This window comes from Coregonus clupeaformis, chromosome 23 (genome assembly GCF_020615455.1).
Source record: "Coregonus clupeaformis isolate EN_2021a chromosome 23, ASM2061545v1, whole genome shotgun sequence".
Lineage (NCBI taxonomy): Eukaryota > Metazoa > Chordata > Actinopteri > Salmoniformes > Salmonidae > Coregonus > Coregonus clupeaformis.
This window is the reverse complement of record NC_059214.1, coordinates 38309123-38328083: the sequence shown is the minus strand read 5'-3', so window position 1 is coordinate 38328083 and position 18961 is coordinate 38309123. Positions and strand designations below refer to the sequence as shown.

At 44.1% G+C, this 18961-nt stretch overlaps 1 protein-coding gene across 2 annotated transcripts; it reads left to right on the top strand.

Annotated features, from left to right (window-relative positions):
- The first annotated feature begins 427 nt into the window (after positions 1-427).
- On the top strand, positions 428-17547 carry LOC121536989 (protein HEG). Of its 2 annotated transcripts, none has more exons than XM_041844690.2 (14): positions 428-913; positions 5071-6375; positions 6553-7605; positions 7803-7916; positions 8124-8252; positions 10480-10571; positions 10924-10979; positions 11253-11413; positions 11758-11892; positions 12241-12283; positions 12374-12411; positions 13617-13704; positions 13988-14165; positions 16016-17547. In XM_041844690.2, the coding sequence occupies exons 1-14, from the start codon at positions 592-594 to the stop codon at positions 16157-16159; spliced, it is 3858 nt and encodes a 1285-aa protein (XP_041700624.1). In that variant the 5' UTR covers positions 428-591; the 3' UTR covers positions 16160-17547. The 2 variants fall into 2 exon arrangements, with proteins under 2 accessions (XP_041700624.1, XP_041700625.1); XM_041844691.2 differs by lacking the exon at positions 428-913 and adding an exon at positions 1933-2016.
- The last annotated feature ends 1414 nt before the right edge of the window (positions 17548-18961 follow it).

Genomic DNA, 18961 nt, shown 5'->3' with positions numbered 1-18961 from the left:
TTATTTTCTTCCAATCTATGTTTGACCTCTGATTAGAATGTATGGCTTCATCTGCTTGTATGTAGATGGGTGGTGGTGGGGGATGTCCCTTTGCAACTTTGTAACATTTGCAGCTGATTTGCAATTTTGTGACTTGCAACTAACATCAAGTCAACGTTTCATCTGAGAGGTCTCAACTCCACACTTGTGGCATGCATGTCAAGATTAATATTGTATCTTATGTTGAAGAAATCAGTACAAAGTAACAGATTCAGAGATTCTTGATATTCTGAAGTCTAGTTGAGTGTAACAATAGACTAGCCCACAGCCCGCGGACGGGCTACTGGGAATTGGGTGGAAACCACTATCGCTGATGTGTGTGGGAGGAGCTAGGCGCCTCGGATATGATAACAGGCTTCTCTTTCCAGCACCACTTTATGGTTTCCGAATTTATTGCCCGCCATCGGATCAATGGGTGTTTAGGGTCTCCGAAGGGATTTTTAAAATTAGAAATTACTGAAGAATACAGTTTCCGATGGTGGTTGTGGGCGACTCGGCGCTACTTGTTTGGAATATACTCCTACCTTCCGCCGTTTTCGGGTCGTTTTGATTATGGAAACGTGTTATTTGAGTCACGTAGTTCTAGCGCGTCTTTTTTTTGTGGTCCTCTTGTTCGTTCTGAGACCCCTCAATGCGTGGACGTACACTTCCAGCAGCAACGATATGGATAGGACACTGGTGACGGGGGGATACTTTTCTCCCAGCGTCACGAACTCAGAAGAAATAACTGCATTACCAAAATACTTGTTTACTACTCCGGGAACTTCTACAGACTTTAGGGAGGCATCATCACCATCAACTGGAACAGAACTCCACCACCGAGTCAGGCATTCTGATGAGAGTGAGACCCGGATGTTGAGTGAAGCTAAATTAGGTAAGGGGTAGTAGGATAGGCCCCTACAGACATATGGAAGAGAGAACATCCCCTGGGATTCGCAAACGGGGCAATAGTTCTACACACTGTCCCATCCCTTTATGTGGCACGGATCGCCCGCGGTGACAATATTTAAAGTATCGGTGTTTTTTTGGGGGGAGATAGAGACTATTTAAACGTGATTTAATCATTGTATGTAAAAGTAAACTATAACGGACTGTTTATACACACCGGGGTCCATTTAGACTAAATAAAATAACAGCATTGAGGTTGAAAATCCCAGAACAAAATAAGATTCAACATTTCTGGATACATTTAAAATATGAATACAATCTTTGCGTAATTTGCTGGCACAGTCGAAAACTAACAATTCTGTAACTAAATGAGTAGGCTAGATGAGGCCCTATCTGTGGGCAATAAGAGTTGTATTTAGTTTTCCCACACTGACAGACACACTTCTATGCTTCTAACCATTGTTTCACCCTCCTGTTTGATGGTTTTGATAAATTACTATCTTACAGTCGAAAACCATCATAAGATTGCAACACCAGTGTTACACTAGTGTCTACACCCGATGTTATAAGGAAATTGGAAATTCACCCTAAGTGCAGCCATCATCTTAAAGAACATCAACTGGACCATGGACCCTGCTATTCACCTATAGCCTTATGGAAATTTGACGTAGCCTAATCTAAGCCATAATAAGGTCTTCTAATAATATATACTGAACAAAGATATAAACGCAACATGGAACAACTTCAATGATTTTACTTGGTTACAGTTCATATAAGGGAATCAGTCAATTGAAATAAATAAATTAGACCCTAATCTATCGATTTCACATGAGTGGGCAGGGGCGTAGCCATGGGTGGGCCTGGCTCCCAAGTGGGTGGGCCTATGCCTTCCCAGGCCCACCCATGGCTACGCCCCTGCCCACTCATGTGAAATCGAGTATTTCCCCACAAAAGGGCTTTATTACAGACAGAAATACTCCTCAGTTTCATCAGCTGTCTGGGTGGCTGGTCTCAGACGATCCCGCAGATGAAGAAGCCGGATGTGGAGGTCCTGGGCTGGCGTGGTAACATGTGGTCTGCGGATATGAGGTCGGTTTGTACGTACTGCCAAATTCTATGGTAGAGAAATTAACATTCAATTCTCTGGCAACAGCTCTGGTGGACATTTCTGCAGTCAGCATGCCAATTGCATGCTCCCTCAACTTGTGACATCTGTGGCAGTGTGTTGTGTGACAAAACTGCACATTTTAGTGTGGCCTTTTATTGTCCCCCAGCACAAGGTGCACCTGTGTAATGATCATGCTGTTTAATCAGCTTCTTGATATGCCACACCTGTCAGGTGGATGGATTATCTTGGCAAAGGAGAAATGCAAACTAACAGGGATGTAAACAAATTTGTGCACACATTTTGAGAGAAATAAGCTTTTTGTGCATATGGAACATTTCTGGAATCTTTTATTTCAGCTCATGAAACATGGGACCAACACTTTACATGTTGCGTTTAATGTTTTTTCAGTATAATTCATCATAGTGATCATTTGAGCCAATATACTAAAATGTGCTTGGCAGTTTATAGCCTATAGTAGATTAGAGTAATACACCCTGTACTGAACAACTTCTAAGGTTTACCTTTCAAACCAATTCATGTCTTTGTTGACTCTTTTTTCAGCACTCAGCCAGAGTTTTAGAAGTGTTGTTACCTCCATAAATTCGTATGAGGTATTGTCAGTGAGTAAGTGTCGAGAAAGTGTTGACTCTTTCCGGTAATTATTTGCGCAGAGTTCATTAGAGAGTAGAGTTATTATAGCCTCCTTGTAAGCATAGGTTACTACGGCCACTGCCAAGAGGTCTGAACCTTCATGGCACAGGGGTCAGTGTGCTTGGCTGTTAACTGCAGGTGCTCTGGTTCAAGCCCCGTTTTCCCTTCTCAATCACTACATCGGTGGCAACAGCTGTCTCTCAAGCCTTTACTGGAAGTGTGCCTCAATCTGCACAGGGGTCAAGGTCCGCTTCTTGAGAAGGTGAATAGTATAATGTCTCTGTATATAAGCGTAACAGTTCTGCCCCGAGCAGGGCTCGAACCAGCGATCTTCTGCACAACAACACACACTACCCAACTCAAAGCCAATGGTCTTAGCCAGCAGAGGTTGGCTTTAGAGCTTAGGGAAGTTGTGAATTTATTTACAGATGTACTCCAGCCAACATGCTTTGGGGCGACTTTCACATCTACTATATATGCGCGCTACAGTCTCTGTCAAAAGGTCTGAGTCTGGACATTTATGGAACAGCCAGGAGACGGCGTGCCTGCCCTGAAACCGCACGGTTGACTTATCGCTGGTTAAAGTCTAGTTCTGAGCTCAACGTTAGCTAGCCACACTAACGCTCTGGACCAGAGCTAGTTCAAGCCAAGGTTCATAATTAAATGGCTATTTGAATTAAATTACAGGGCAGACCTTATGTTATAACAGTTTCCCAATTAGGCCTACCACAATAGCTTAAACGTTACCATGGTAGCCCTAATCTCAGGTTGTATTGTAAGTGGACTGTCCCTTCAATCATTTGAGGATCTCCACCAGTCAAGGAATGGAACAGAACATATCTGTGTCCCAAATGGCACCTTATTCCCTATATAGTGCGCTACTTTTGACCAGAGCCTGGGCCCTGGTCAAAAGTAGTGCAATATACTATGGGGAATAGGGTGTAATTTGGGACAGAACCCATTGCATCATTGTCATGAACTGGGAGCCACACAAGTGGTGGTGCTGGTTTAGAAGGAATAAAGTAAACACACAAGCTAACTCATTGGGCCTGCCAGCACCAATAGTGATGCTTCCAGTCTGCTTCTGATTACAGTGTACTGAATGTAGGGCTAAGACCAGAGAGCTTTAGTTTAGAGGCAAATGGCCTAATTCTCTATGTGCACCCCAAATGACACCATATTCCATATATAGTGCACTACTTTTGACCAGGGCCCATACAGTTCTGGCCAAAAGTAGTGCACTATATAGGGAATAGGGTGCCATTTGGGATGCAGCCTATGTCTCTCTCTGTGGACTGACTATACCATTGCTGAACTCTTCTTCCCTCTATCTGCGTACTGACTGTCTGACAGTTTGACTGTCTGAGTGTGTCGTTGCTATGTGTTACATTCAGGATGTTATCCAGCACAGACAGCGCTCTTCCTTGGCACTGGCAGTAGGATATTGTTCCAAAACCCTCCAGCAGCATTGTTGAGTCAGTGCAGAAGTGCCAGGCTCAGGCCTTCCCTATAGACAGGCAGACATACAAGCAGGCAGACAGACAGACAGACAGACAGACAGACAGAGAGGCAGGCAGGCTGTCAACAGGCTGCCGCAGAGTAGATTGGCAGAGATTTCAGGCCCCAGACCAACTATAAACCCAGGTTTAGGCCGAGGTGGAGTTTGTAGGCCCTAGTAGTAGTGGTGAAACGGACAGGAACACTCCTCACCCGGGGTGTCTGTTCTCATACCATGAAATAGCCTACATGTGGTGTCTGCATGTGTAGGCCTAGAACTGCCATATCTTAGTAGTAGGAGGCCTAGTCATAGGTAGGTATCTGTATCTTTACAAACAGAAACGTCATTGGCAAAACAATTAAGCAATGGACTTACCAATGATATGTCAGATTTATATGACTTTAATGAGATATGAACTGTTTTCAAAAAGCTTATACAAACTATGAGCCAGAGAGCCAACTCTGCCTCAATATGAATCCAACCGATGTCTGCAGTGTGACTGTATTTTAACGTCTATGGCTTCTGCTAGATCAGGTTTAGGAAGGAAATGGCAAGGTCCCAAAGGCCTGAGTGCACCTCCATATTTAGGGCCCAGGCTTTTGACAGGGTAGACAGGCCTGGCTGCAAATTGTTCTCCACCCAAAATCATTACATCCGCAGGCAGCAACTCCTGACAACGTCTTCCCTTTCAGTGTTCGAAGCCAGACAAGACCACTCTGGGCCCATCTGTTGGCCTGATGTGCACATTGCAGACATTAAAGTTTTTGTTTTGGGTGTCTTTCTCCCCAACTCTTTATGTAGGCCTATGTGACACATTGCTTTTCTTGAATACAGAAAACTCATACCTATCATCCTTTTTAAACTGTATTTTTTTTATTTTTCACAGCCACTGAACAAAACACACATCTCTCCACGGACTCAACCCACGGGACATCAGAAGGAACCGTTAGTTTGTCGAAAGAGCAGATGAGCTCTACCATTGTAGTGTCGACAGAGGCTACCACACAGTGGGAGGACCGAACCAGACTAACACCAGACCACCTACCAGAGACCTACCCTGGGCTCCCAGTAGAGCTCAGGTCTGTGCCTGTGACTCAAGCCAGACTGCCTCAGGACAGTCCTGATGCTGACAGCAGTCTCAGGCAGGACCAGTCGACAAACCGAGGCACTGTGGGTCTCAGAGAGAACCAGTCGACAAACCGAGGCAGCGTGGGTCTCAGAGAGAACCAGTCCACAAACCGAGGCACCGTGGGTCTCAGAGAGGACCAGTCCACAAACCGAGTCACCGTGGATCTCAGAGAGAACCAGTCCACAAACCGAGGCAGCGTGGGTCTCAGAGAGGACCAGTCCACTAACCGAGGCAGCGTGGGTCTCAGAGAGGACCAGTCCACTAACCGAGGCACCGTGGGTCTCAGAGAGAACCAGTCCACAAACCGAGGCAGCGTGGGTCTCAGAGAGGACCAGTCCACTAACCGAGGCAGCGTGGGTCTCAGAGAGGACCAGTCCACTAACCGAGGCACCGTGGGTCTCAGAGAGAACCAGTCCACAAACCGAGGCACCGTGGGTCTCAGAGAGGACCAGTCCACTAACCGAGGAACCGTGGGTCTCAGAGAGGACCAGTCCACTAACCGAGGCACCGTGGGTCTCAGAGAGAACCAGTCCACAAACCGAGGCAGCGTGGGTCTCAGAGAGGACCAGTCCACTAACCGAGGCACCGTGGGTCTCAGAGAGGACCAGTCCACTAACCGAGGCACCGTGGGTCTCAGAGAGGACCAGTCCACTAACCGAGGCACCGTGGGTCTCAGAGAGGACCAGTCCACAAACCGAGGCACCGTGGGTCTCAGGCAAGGGCAGTCAACAGCCACTCTCAGACAGGACCAGTTGACAGACCTAGGAACCGTGGCTCTCCCCATCCCCGTCCAAACTGACAGCACCTACATCTCCTCCACTATGAGTCGAGCGGGAGAGAGGACCTTAATGTCTGTGACCTCCAACAGCACCTCCATGTACTCTGAGAACTCCAACTCCTCCTCCCAGTCCCAGGCCTCCACCTGGGACCTCCCGACCAGCCGCACCGGAGCCGGGGCTGGGGACGTCACCATCAGGATACCCTTCACAGGACCTGAGCATGGGCATGATGCTACGTCTGGGTCTGACTCCTACCCCCACACCAACACCAACTCCTCACAGAGTAAACAGCCCTCTGAAACTCCCTCTCTGTGTATATGTATGTCTGTGTATATATATGTACCGTACGTGTATGCCTACTGGGGAGAATGGGATATGCAAAAGAAAGTCTAATTTCCATTTCTCATGTAGAAAATTGACAAATAAAGTAATCTCTTCTTCTTCTTCTTCTTCTAAACAGAGTGGTCTGGTGGTTTATCCTCCAGAGGGACCAACCCACTGACTGGACCTCCCAATGTGACCCAACAGCAGGACCTCACCTCTCTGGTTTCAGAGGGAACCCCCAACTCCACCCCTCCACTCAGGGTGGTTGATAACCACAGCAGACGGGACACAGACACAACAGACTCTATTCAGCCCTTCAGAGGCAGGACATCCCAGACAGAAGAGGGGGTCTCTGCTTCATCACAGCCCCCTGTGCTGTCGTCAGAAGAAGGCCCCAGCCATCCCAGCACCAACACCTCTCAGGGAGGACATACAGATAGAGATTCTCCCTCCATCCTGGTCACCGGGTCTGAGACCTCCACCGAGTACTCCACAGGTCCCCCTAGCACCCGGGGGGGCCAGGGTGAGACAGAGGGTTTCCCATCGCTCCACACAGAGGACACTACAATCCTTGGCCTGGGTCTAACCACTGCTCCCCCAATGCTACGAGACAGTGCCACCGCCCTGGATGACTCCCTGTCCCGGTTCCTCTACAGCCAGCCTCCCTTCATCCCCAAAACTCAGCGACCGGCGGTGACCACAGAGGTCCTGGTGTCCATCACACCTGTTACCGTGACAATGAAGTCACAGGTCACCGAGGAGGAGCCCTACAGACTTACCACGGCAACCAGCACCACACCAACCCAGCCTCTGGCTACGACGCGGATGGTTCAGCCCAGTACCGCCGACTCCATTGAGGCCCAGACTCAGCCCACCATCATCCCTACCACCACTACCACTGAGATTACCCTGGGTCTCCAGACCTCTGCTTCCACCCCCCAGCCACCGGGCACCACACAGACTCAGACCCAAGGGCCCTCAATGGGGGTGAGCTCCACCGACGTCACCACCTTGCACCTGGAGACCAGCACGGCCACAACCACTACAGCCGCCTCCTCCTACAGTCACAGCGTCCCCACCAGGAACACAGTGGAACTACACACTACAGGGAAACACACTGACAGGGGAACCACTGAGATAGAAGTGACCACAGCTCCAATGGACATCAAATCTACACCACAAACCCCAGGTTTGTCAACACAGTATATCTTTCAATGCTTTGATTCTTCTTAAAGTTAGTTTTGCCTTGAATTGAGCTGGAAAAGTGAAATGAAGATCCCAAAACCTAATGACTGTTGTTTGGAACAATTAAGAAATCGTAAGCAACTATGAACTGCATTGATAAGAGATACAGTACGTCAGTCTGAATCCTGCTCTCTTCTTTAGGTAGTGCCTGTGAGCCCAACCCCTGTCTGAATGGAGGTGGGTGTCTACCCTATGGAGGGACTGAATTCACCTGTGACTGTCTGTCATCATGGATAGGACCGACCTGCAATGAGGGTGAGCTCAACCTACAATTTCCAGGCATATGTTAGTATGTGTGAGCTACTGGTAAAGTCTATATATTGCTAATGGTATTGAATGTTATAGTCTGTGTGTGTGTGTGGGGGAGCGGGGTGCGTGTGTGCATAGTCAGCTGTATGTTGTGTTGACCTGCTCTCTGTCCTCTGTCCTCTGTCCTCTGTCTGTTGTGCTGTGTTGGTTCAGATGTGGATGAGTGTGAGAGTGGCTCGGGCCCCTGTCCCAGTGACTCTACGTGTGTTAACACCAGGGGCTCCTTCAGCTGTGAGTGTCCCCTGGGTCTGGACATGGAGAACGGAAGAGACTGCACACGAGGTACGGCTAAACAAACAGTACAGCCTTTGTTTACAAAGTCTCCTATGACAATAAAAATACAATATTTAGGTCCTTATTTAATATACAGTATAATAATAAATAATTATAATATATGCCATTTAGCAGACAGGTTTATCCAAAGTGACTTACAGTCATGCGTGCATACATTTTATGTATGGGAATCGAACCCACAACCCTGGTGGTGCAAGTGCCATGCTGTACCAACTGAGCTATACAGGACCAGTTTGGATTATAATAAAGTAAGACAGTTGCACTACTAATCTTACAGCTAAACATACATACAAGTACTTTATTTACAAAGTCTCATATCATATAATAATGAAAATATGAACAATACTTAGGGACTTATAGATTAGGTTATGTTATTGGGTTAAGGTATACAGTTGAAGTCGGAAGTTTACATACACTTAGCTTGGAGTCATTAAAACTCGTTTTTCAACCACTCCACAAATTTCTTGTTAACAAACTATAGTTTGGCAAGTCGGTTAGGACATCTACAGTGGGGAAAACAAGTATTTAGTCAGCCACCAATTGTGCAAGTTCTCCCACTTAAAAAGATGAGAGAGGCCTGTAATTTTCATCATAGGTACACGTCAACTATGACAGACAAATTGAGGAAAAAAAATCCAGAAAATCACATTGTAGGATTTTTAATGAATTTATTTGCAAATTATGGTGGAAAATTAGTATTTGGTCACCTACAAACAAGCAAGATTTCTGGCTCTCACAGACCTGTAACTTCTTCTTTAAGAGGCTCCTCTGTCCTCCACTCGTTACCTGTATTAATGGCACCTGTTTGAACTTGTTATCAGTATAAAAGACACCTGTCCACAACCTCAAACAGTCACACTCCAAACTCCACTATGGCCAAGACCAAAGAGCTGTCAAAGGACACCAGAAACAAAATTGTAGGCTGGGAAGACTGAATCTGCAATAGGTAAGCAGCTTGGTTTGAAGAAATCAACTGTGGGAGCAATTATTAGGAAATGGAAGACATACAAGACCACTGATAATCTCCCTCGATCTGGGGCTCCATGCAAGATCTCACCCCATGGGGTCAAAATGATCACAAGAACGGTGAGCAAAAATCCCAGAACCACACGGGGGGACCTAGTGAATGACCTGCAGAGAGCTGGGACCAAAGTAACAAAGCCTACCATCAGTAACACACTACGCCGCCAGGGACTCAAATCCTGCAGTGCCAGACGTGTCCCCCTGCTTAAGCCAGTACATGTCCAGGCCCGTCTGAAGTTTGCTAGAGTGCATTTGGATGATCCAGAAGAGGATTGGGAGAATGTCATATGGTCAGATGAAACCAAAATATAACTTTTTGGTAAAAACTCAACTCGTCGTGTTTGGAGGACAAAGAATGCTGAGTTGCATCCAAAGAACACCATACCTACTGTGAAGCATGGGGGTGGAAACATCATGCTTTGGGGCTGTTTTTCTGCAAAGGGACCAGGACGACTGATCCGTGTAAAGGAAAGAATGAATGGGGCCATGTATCGTGAGATTTTGAGTGAAAACCTCCTTCCATCAGCAAGGGCATTGAAGATGAAACGTGGCTGGGTCTTTCAGCATGACAATGATCCCAAACACACCGCCCGGGCAACGAAGGAGTGGCTTCGTAAGAAGCATTTCAAGGTCCTGGAGTGGCCTAGCCAGTCTCCAGATCTCAAACCCATAGAAAATCTTTGGAGGGAGTTGAAAGTCCGTGTTGCCCAGCGACAGCCCCAAAACATCACTGCTCTAGAGGAGATCTGCATGGAGGAATGGGCCAAAATACCAGCAACAGTGTGTGAAAACCTTGTGAAGACTTACAGAAAACGTTTGACCTGTGTCATTGCCAACAAAGGGTATATAACAAAGTATTGAGAAACTTTTGTTATTGACCAAATACTTATTTTCCACCATAATTTGCAAATAAATTCATAAAAAATCCTACAATGTGATTTTCTTGATTTTTTTCCCCTCATTTTGTCTGTCATAGTTGACATGTACCTATGATGAAAATTACAGGCCTCTCTCATCTTTTTAAGTGGGAGAACTTGCACAATTGGTGGCTGACTAAATACTTTTTCCCCCCACTGTATTTATTCAATATCAAGCGGGTTACCTATATTTCATTAGATGAAAGAAACGACTGTAAACTTTACAGACTGTGTCTTGAACCTTAGTTAACCACAGTGTCTGTTTTCCTCTACAGCAAAAACCTTCCTGGGCACGTTCATTGTCAACGCCCCCCTGATCTCCAGGAGCGCCACCCTGCATGAGATCCAGAGAGAGATCAACCAGCTGGTAAGGAGGACAGGAACAGGGTGGGAAGTAGGGTTGCAAAGGGAGGGAATATTCCCTGTGTATATCCCTGAATATTCCCTGTAACCAGTAATTTTAGAATCTTTCAAGAATTGTAAACGTTTGCTAAATTACCGGGAGTTTTGCAACCCTAGTGGGGAGAGAGAAATTACTATCACTGATATACAGTATACTGTTGTGTATTGTGGATCTGTTGTAGTGAGGCAGCAAACCTGTTCAAACAAGATAATAGATGTATTAGGAATGTAAGGAAGGTATAGTTAATGTATTATAATTAATTCAAGATGATCATTGATAATCTATTAATAACAGTTTACATTTTTTTATTTTATAGTTGAATGCCTCACTATCAATTCTGCGTGGTTACCGGCGCTCTTCTTTGAGTAAAAAGTAAGTTTCTTCTTCCCCTGTACGAATGGCTTTGCATTTACCAATTTACTCGGAATGCATGACAACAAGCCATACTCTCTTGGTTCTTGTGTATTTTGTATGTAAAGTTTCATTTAAAAAAACAAGCAGGACCATATATTTAAAATGCCTTTATTGTAATGAATGTTCAATAGAACAAAAACTTTACAACTCTGACGCTTTTCGGCAGGACCTTCGTGTGTTGTGATTTTAAATGGACTTCAAATCAAGTTTGCTGTGATGTGTGTGTTCCAGAGGGAAGGACGGGGTTCGTATCTCTGCTGTCAACATGTTCTCTATCTCTACTGATGTGACCAGCTCTGAGGTCTACCACATCATACAGATGTCTCTGAACAACTGTAACAGCACCGCTGGACACTGCAGAGTGGTGGTCACTCACCAGCTCTCCTATCATGGTACAGCACTCTCTACCTCCCTCCGTCCTCTCTCTTTCACCCTCTGCTTCATGAGCCATCCTCACCTCTTTCCCCTTAACACCAGTTTTAAAGGGATCCTAATTTCAAAATGACATACTTGTTTTGTTACTTTGTAAGCAGTCTGTGGGGACAAGGGCAGAATGCAATTCATGATTTGGGTTTGTGTACGCAGCCACTGCCACTGCCACCATCTGCTAACTTAAGCCTTTTCTAACCATAAAACAATGGAAGTCAATGTACAACATTAGCATGTTTTAAATTTCATACCTGACCCTGTTACAACCATCCTTACCACACCCCTCTCTCCTCTCTCTGTCCCTCAGTTGAGAGTCTGTGTCTGGCCCAGAATACCCAGTGTCACCCTGAGCGTTCTTTTTGTACCGACTCCAATGGGACAGCCTACTGCCAGTGTCAACCAGGGTACTTCAAACTCAACCCTGAGGATCAGTCCTGCATAGGTGAGGCCTGGGTCTGGGAGAGGGTGGAGGGAGAGGATGGGCCTCAGTCCTGCATAGGTGGGGCCTAGAAGGGTGGAGCGAGCAGATGTTAGAGCACACCATAGCGAAACGTTTAGCAACGCAAAACAAAAACAAGTGTTTCTTATTGACATGTTCAGGTAGGCCCTCCCCCCCTGTTTCAGTATTCACTTTGGTGCCAAGTGAATGTAACCCTGGGTCAATCTTATGTCAAATTCACTTTAGTATTTTTATTTCATTGTAGCAAGCAGTGTATTGAAAAGAATGCATTATATAACTGAAACGTTGTTGTTTTGAAATGATTGTAAAATAACATTCCTTATCTTACAGAATGTGGTGATGGTCTGAAACAGGTCAATGGAACCTGTGTCAGGTAAGCAATGAGAACTCTAATCATTTAATCCATTGGACCATTCTGTTAATTCATGTTTTGGTCTTTTATTTGGTTGTTTATATCTTTCAGGTGCACATTTGGATTTGGAGGATTCAACTGTGGAAATTGTAAGTAGGAGAGTTTAATAACCTAAATAATCATTTAAAAAGTGTGAGAAAAAGATACAATTGAGAATCAAGACAACATAATCATTTAAAGGTATACTTCAGGATTTATCTACTTCCCCAGAGTCAGATGAACCATAGCCACGGGAAGTAGGGGTGCTTAGGGTGCTGCAGCACCCCCTGAAAAATCAGAATGAAAAAATTAAGTTTTTTGTTTTGTTTTTCTTCAAAAAAGTAGTGCACTGGGCAAAGTAGCGCGGGGCAATACATATTTTTTTTTGCACTCACAATCAAAATGTAGCTCCAGAGCCCTATACTACGAATCAGGTTTGAGGAGTTAGCGAGCAAACTTTGGTCAACTCTGAGTTCAACTCTGGATTACCGGTATCACGTTAGTGGCTCACCTTTTAGCCAGGTACATTTTTATGGCAACGAATCCTTCAGAACTAACCTGCTGCGGGACAAGCTAACTCAAGGCTAACTCCATTTATCCTGAAGAAGCGTCTGAGCCACGAGTTTAGGACCAATTAAATCAGATACCCTCCCTCTCGCAAAGATTGTACCATCATCCCTTGCATTTGAGGAAGATGACTGTTAAATATTTTAATAATCAAATGTATTTTTTTGTTAGTAATGACAGCATTTGCGTTCCAATCTTTACGTTTTTCACGCGATTGTATTTTGAAATTTGCGAACAGCAAATTGACAGCCGCAACCAACCATAGATATATAATCCATAGATGACAGTTCCCATTCAAGTCAAGACTGGCAGCCATTGCTAGTGTAACCATGAGTTTAACTGTCAAATTGCCAGGGTTAACGATAATAAATAAAATAAAGACAGCTCTTCTAAAAGCCTATTTCATACCATAGCCTGCTGAATTTGAAAAATAACATTTCTGTCATTTTGATTTCGGCACAAATGAATGAAAATGTGGCAGTGACTCACCCATGGATTGATGTTTCAGCGTTGTCTCAATGAAGAGTTCTTCGGCGTTCGACTAGCCATATGGGACATACACGCGTAGTTACAAGCCTGCTAGAGTTAGGGGCAGGCAGACGAGCAATGTCCACCGTCATAGTACGGATTAAACCTGAGCTGGAATGTGAAGCTGGCTAGCTGTATAAAAGCCTGAGTAGATCTAACTTGCTTCGTAGTACACCACTCAGACCTCCAGTTTATTCATAATGTTTTGTGTTTCTAATAGTCTACAAGCTGATAGCTGTGGTGGTATCGCCAGCAGGGGGTGCCCTACTCCTTATTCTCATCATCGCCCTCATTGTCACCTGCTGCAAGTAAGACTCAATGACACTGGTACTGTTGTTACCGTCTAATAACACAATAATATAATTACAAAACCTAATTTCTTATTCTCAGTCCATGTTGTATTATATTGAGCAAACTAATAATATCTCAATTAGAAAAACATTATTGTCCACACAATTTGGAAATAACTGTTATAAGTGTTAATAATCATGTAATAACGCAATAATAACATGCAAATGTTTTACTCAACTCAGTCAATGTGCTGCCATTTAATTAATATTTGTCTGTCTGTCTGTCTGTATCTCTTTACAGGAAAGACAAGAATGACATCAATAAGATTATTTTCAAGAGCAGAGATTTTCAGATGTCGCCATACGCAGAGTTCCCGAAGAGTAACCGTGTTTCTATGGAGTGGGGGAGGGAGACCATCGAGATGCAGGAGAACGGTAGCACCAAGAACCTGCTACAGATGACAGACATCTACTACTCGGTACGTATAGAAACTACTACTCTGTACATATAGAAACTACTACTCTGTACATATAGAAACTACTACTCAGTACGTATAGAAACTTCTACTCTGTACATATAGAAACTACTACTCAGTATGTGTAGAAGCTACTACTCTGTACATATAGAAACTACTACTCAGTACGTATAGAATCTTCTACTCTGTACATATAGAAACTCCTACTCTGTACATATAGAAACTACTACTCAGTACGTATAGAAACTTCTACTCTGTACATATAGAAACTACTACTCAGTATGTGTAGAAACTACTACTCAGTACGTATAGAAACTACTAATATGTACATATAGAAACTACTACTCAGTCCGTATAGAAACTACTACTCAGTATGTGTAGAAACTACTACTCAGTCCGTATAGAAACTTCTACTCTGTACATATAGAAACTACTACTCAGTATGTGTAGAAACTACTACTCAGTACGTATAGAAACTACTAATATGTACATATAGAAACTACTACTCAGTCCGTATAGAAACTACTACTCAGTATTTGTAGAAGCTACTACTCAGTCCGTATAGAAACTTCTACTCTGTACATATAGAAACTACTACTCAGTATGTGTAGAAGCTACTACTCTGTACATATAGAAACTACTACTCAGTACATATAGAAACTACTACTCAGTACGTATAGAAACTCCTGCTCTGTACATATAGAAACTCCTACTCTGTACATATGGAAACTACAACTCAGTATGTGTAGAAACTACTACTCAGTACGTATAGAAACTACTACTCTGTACATATAGAAACTACTACTCTGTACATATAGAAACTACTACTCAGTATGTATAGAAACTTCTACTCTGTACATATAGAAACTACTACTCAGTACGTATAGAAACTTCTACTCTGTACATATAGAAACTACTACTCAGTACGTATAGAAACTTCTACTCTGTACATATAGAAACTACTACTCAGTACGTATAGAAACTTATACTCTGTACATATAGAAACTACTTCTCAGTATGTATAGAAACTTCTACTCTGTACATATAGAAACAACTACTCAGTACGTATAGAAACTACTACTCTGTACATATAGAAACTACTACACAACAAAATGTTAATTAAGCAATAAGGCCCGGGGGGGTGTGGTATATTTAAGCAATAAGGCCAGAGGAGGTGTGGTATATGGCCAATATACCACAGCTAAGGGCTGTTCTTACGCACGACGCAACGCGGAGTGCCTGGACACAGCCCTTAGCTGTGGTATATTGGCCATATACCACAAACCCCTGAGGTGCCTTATTGCTATTATAAACTGGTTACCAACGTAATTAGAGCAATACAAATAAATGTTTTGTCATACCCATGGTATACAGTCTGATATACCACGGCTGTCAGCTAATCATTGGCTGATAGCCGTGGTATATCAGACCGTATACCACAGGTATGACAAAACATGTATTTTTACTGCTCTAATTATGTTGGTAAACAGTTTATAATAGCAATAAGGCACCTCGGGGGCTTGTGATATATCGCCAATATACCATGGTTAAGGGCTGTGTCCAGGCACTCCATCATACCCATGGTATATTGTCTGATATACCATGGCTTTCAGCCAATCAGCATCCAGGACCCAAACCAGGCGGTTTATAATAAGACAAACATATGAAATTTCTTCAGAAAACAATAGACAAACCAATTAGACAGAAGGGCCACTACATTTCTTATTTTTGCTCCACCACAGCAGGTTAGGATTAGCATACGCCTCCCTCTCTCTCTTTCTCTCTCTCTCTCTCTCTCTCTCCTTCCTCCGCTGTTGACACTGACCACCTCATCTAATTTTCCTGTGTTGCAGCCTGCTTTGCGTAACTCTGACCTGGAGCGTAACGGCCTCTACCCGTTCTCCGGCCTGCCGGGCTCCCGTCACTCCTGCATCTACCCCGCTCAGTGGAACCCTTCCTTCATCAGCGACGACTCACGACGCCGGGACTACTTCTGACGCCCAGCTACTCCACCTCTGCCTCTGCCTGGCCAGCCAACCCCACCTCTGCCTCTGCCTGGCCAGCCAACCCCACCTCTGCCTCTGCCTGGCCAGCCAACCCCACCTCTGCCTCTGCCTGGCCAGCCAACCCCACCTCTGCCTGGCCAGCCAACCCCACCTCTGCCGCTGCCTTAAGCCTAATTTACACCTTCCACTTCACTCGAACGTCCGCTCCCATCCGCACAAGGTCCGCATCTGCGCACCTCCTTGGAAAAGTGTCCTGCGGAAGAGGAGATTTGTCAGTGCGGAAATGTGCATAATTTCGTTCAGCAGACCTAGCAGACGGCTCAGAAGCTGAAGGTGTAAATTAGGCTTTAGCCTGGTCCCAGATCTGTTTGTGCTGTTGCATACTCCATCCATTGCTGTCCTTGTCAAGCCAAACTTGGCAATGAGTGATAAGTAGTTGGCATGGTAGCACAAACACTGGCATGCAGGCTACCTCTGTCTGGGTAGGGCTAACTAAAATGGCTGGCACTGGGGCTAGGCCTGAAGGTAAATTTGCATCCACTGCACTGGACTGTGGGTGGACTGAAGTCTGACTGCACCAAAAACACTGCACACTGATTTGATCATTGCAAATTTGATCATATGATTTGATTATATGTCAAAATAAATAATCCATAAATTATAAAAGTTACCATGAATTCATAATGTGTGGATAAATGTCTGTTCTGCGAAGTGTGTGCGCACGCGCGTGTATGTGTGGACACCCATTTGCCAACTGCTGTGAATTGTAGATTAACATGATGTCTTATTTTATTTCACTGAAAATACAGGTTGAAAAGAGAAAGCTGCCGAACTTGTTTTGTGTGTGTCAAGTAGTGTTACATTGTATAAAGATATTTAATGGCATATCAGATTATAAAAATACATGTATGTCGAGAAATCAATGTATTTGTCAGATGAGGAATAGATGCACCAAAGTGGTTTCATATGACACATTGAATGGTCAAGGTCTTTGCGGTCTGTCAGTCGGAACATTAGAACTGTTTTTGTAATTTATTTAATGTATTTCAACAGTTAGAAATGTATGAAGACATTTTCAACATGTTGCATTGTCAGAGGGACTCATACCCAACCCTGTTCTGTAGAGAGAAACATCTGAAGTTTGCACCACAAAAGGGTGTGTGTTTGTGAATCTTGGATGAATTCAGTTCAATAACCATGCTTAGATTCAGATCTCGTTGAATGTTTGCATAAAGATGTACTATATTTGTAATTAAGCCTGCTATTGTTAGTTTATCCTTTTATATATTTGTTGTCTTCCTTCTAATATGAATGGTCTCTTACCTCTGGCGTTTTAGTCAGACATGCGTATTTAATAAATAAAATAAAGTTCTGTACAACTGCTTGTCTGTTGACTCTTTAGAAGTGATCATTCGTGGAAGTTGTATTTGCATGATCACACTCAAGCTCAGGGCCTATATTCCTGAAGCGTCTCAGAGTAGGAGAGCTGATCTAGGATCAGTTCTGCCTATTAGATTATAATGAAATACAATTATATGGGCTGGGGGGGACCTGATCCTAGATCAGCAATACTACTGGGAGATGGTTTATGAATGCAGACTTTGTGTTGTTCATCTCATAGTTAGTTCTATGGGCTATGTCCCAATGATCTACTTCCTCCCAAAGTGTGCACTCAATTCCCTTCACTGATTTGAAAGGAAATGACTGGTATAAGAAATAGGGTGGAAACTCCCACTAGCTCATGCCTCCACCAATCCAATACTTTTAGATTTGTGGGAAGTGGTGAAAGAGTACACACTTCAGGAGAAAGGAGATTTTATTATTTATCTACTTTCATCTTCCATGTGGATGATTTCTTCATACTACACCCAGAAAGTGTTCCACAGGGATGCTGGCCTATCTTGACTCCAATGTTTCCCACAGTTGTGTCAAGTTGGCTGAACGTCCTTTGGGTGGTGGACCATTCTTGATACACACAGGAAACTGTTGAGCGTGAAAAACCCAGCGGCATTGAAGTTCTTGACACTCAAACCGGTACGCCTGCCAACTACTACATACCCAATTCAAAGGCACTTTGTCTTGCTCATTCACACTGAATGGCGCACATACACAATCCATGTCTCAATTATCTCAAGGTTTAAAAGTCCTTCTTTAGCCTGTCTCCTCCCCTTCATCTACACTGACTGAAGTGGATTTAACAAGTGATCATAGCTTCAACTGGATTCAGCTGGTCAGTCTATGTCATGGAAAGAGCAGGTGTTCCTAATGTTTTGTACACTCAGTGTACCCACCAAAAATGCAAAGTAGCTTGTTTTTAACCATGCAAATGATCTACATGTTTTTTTGTCTGTGTGTGATGTTGGGGTCGAGCTGGGTCACAGTGTGCTACCTGCGTAGACACATGAAGAGCATGAATGAGAGCGGCAGCCCCTTCTCCTCTCCCCGCCTGTACAGACCCACAGATGAGGGTCACCATCACTGGGATCCTGCAGGGAATTCTCTGCTTCCTTTGTGCTCTGTGGATCTTCATTGATCTTTCACCACTGTAAACCTGGGTATTGGTCAGTCTGTTTTCAGACAGCAGCTGATATTTGGCTCAAAGCCCAACAGGCTGTAGGGTAATTGAAGTTGTGTGGATGATACTGTCACTGTGGTACTGTAATCTCTCTTGGACAGATGCACGTAACATAAATGGTAGTAGCATCTGTCGACATACAAGGAATGACTAACAAGGAACTTTGTTCCAGTACACAGATTTTTCATCACTGGTCATTTGGACAAATCATGATTTTG

Excerpts from the sequence above, each read along its gene's own strand:
- LOC121536989 (XM_041844690.2), top strand. The coding sequence starts at position 592 with ATGGAAACGTGTTATTTGAGTCACGTAGTTCTAGCGCGTCTTTTTTTT. Across the intron at positions 10,572-10,923 it reads AGAGAGAGATCAACCAGCTG|TTGAATGCCTCACTATCAAT; the intron begins GTAAGGAGGACA and ends TTTATTTTATAG. Across the intron at positions 13,705-13,987 it reads CTCATTGTCACCTGCTGCAA|GAAAGACAAGAATGACATCA; the intron begins GTAAGACTCAAT and ends ATCTCTTTACAG.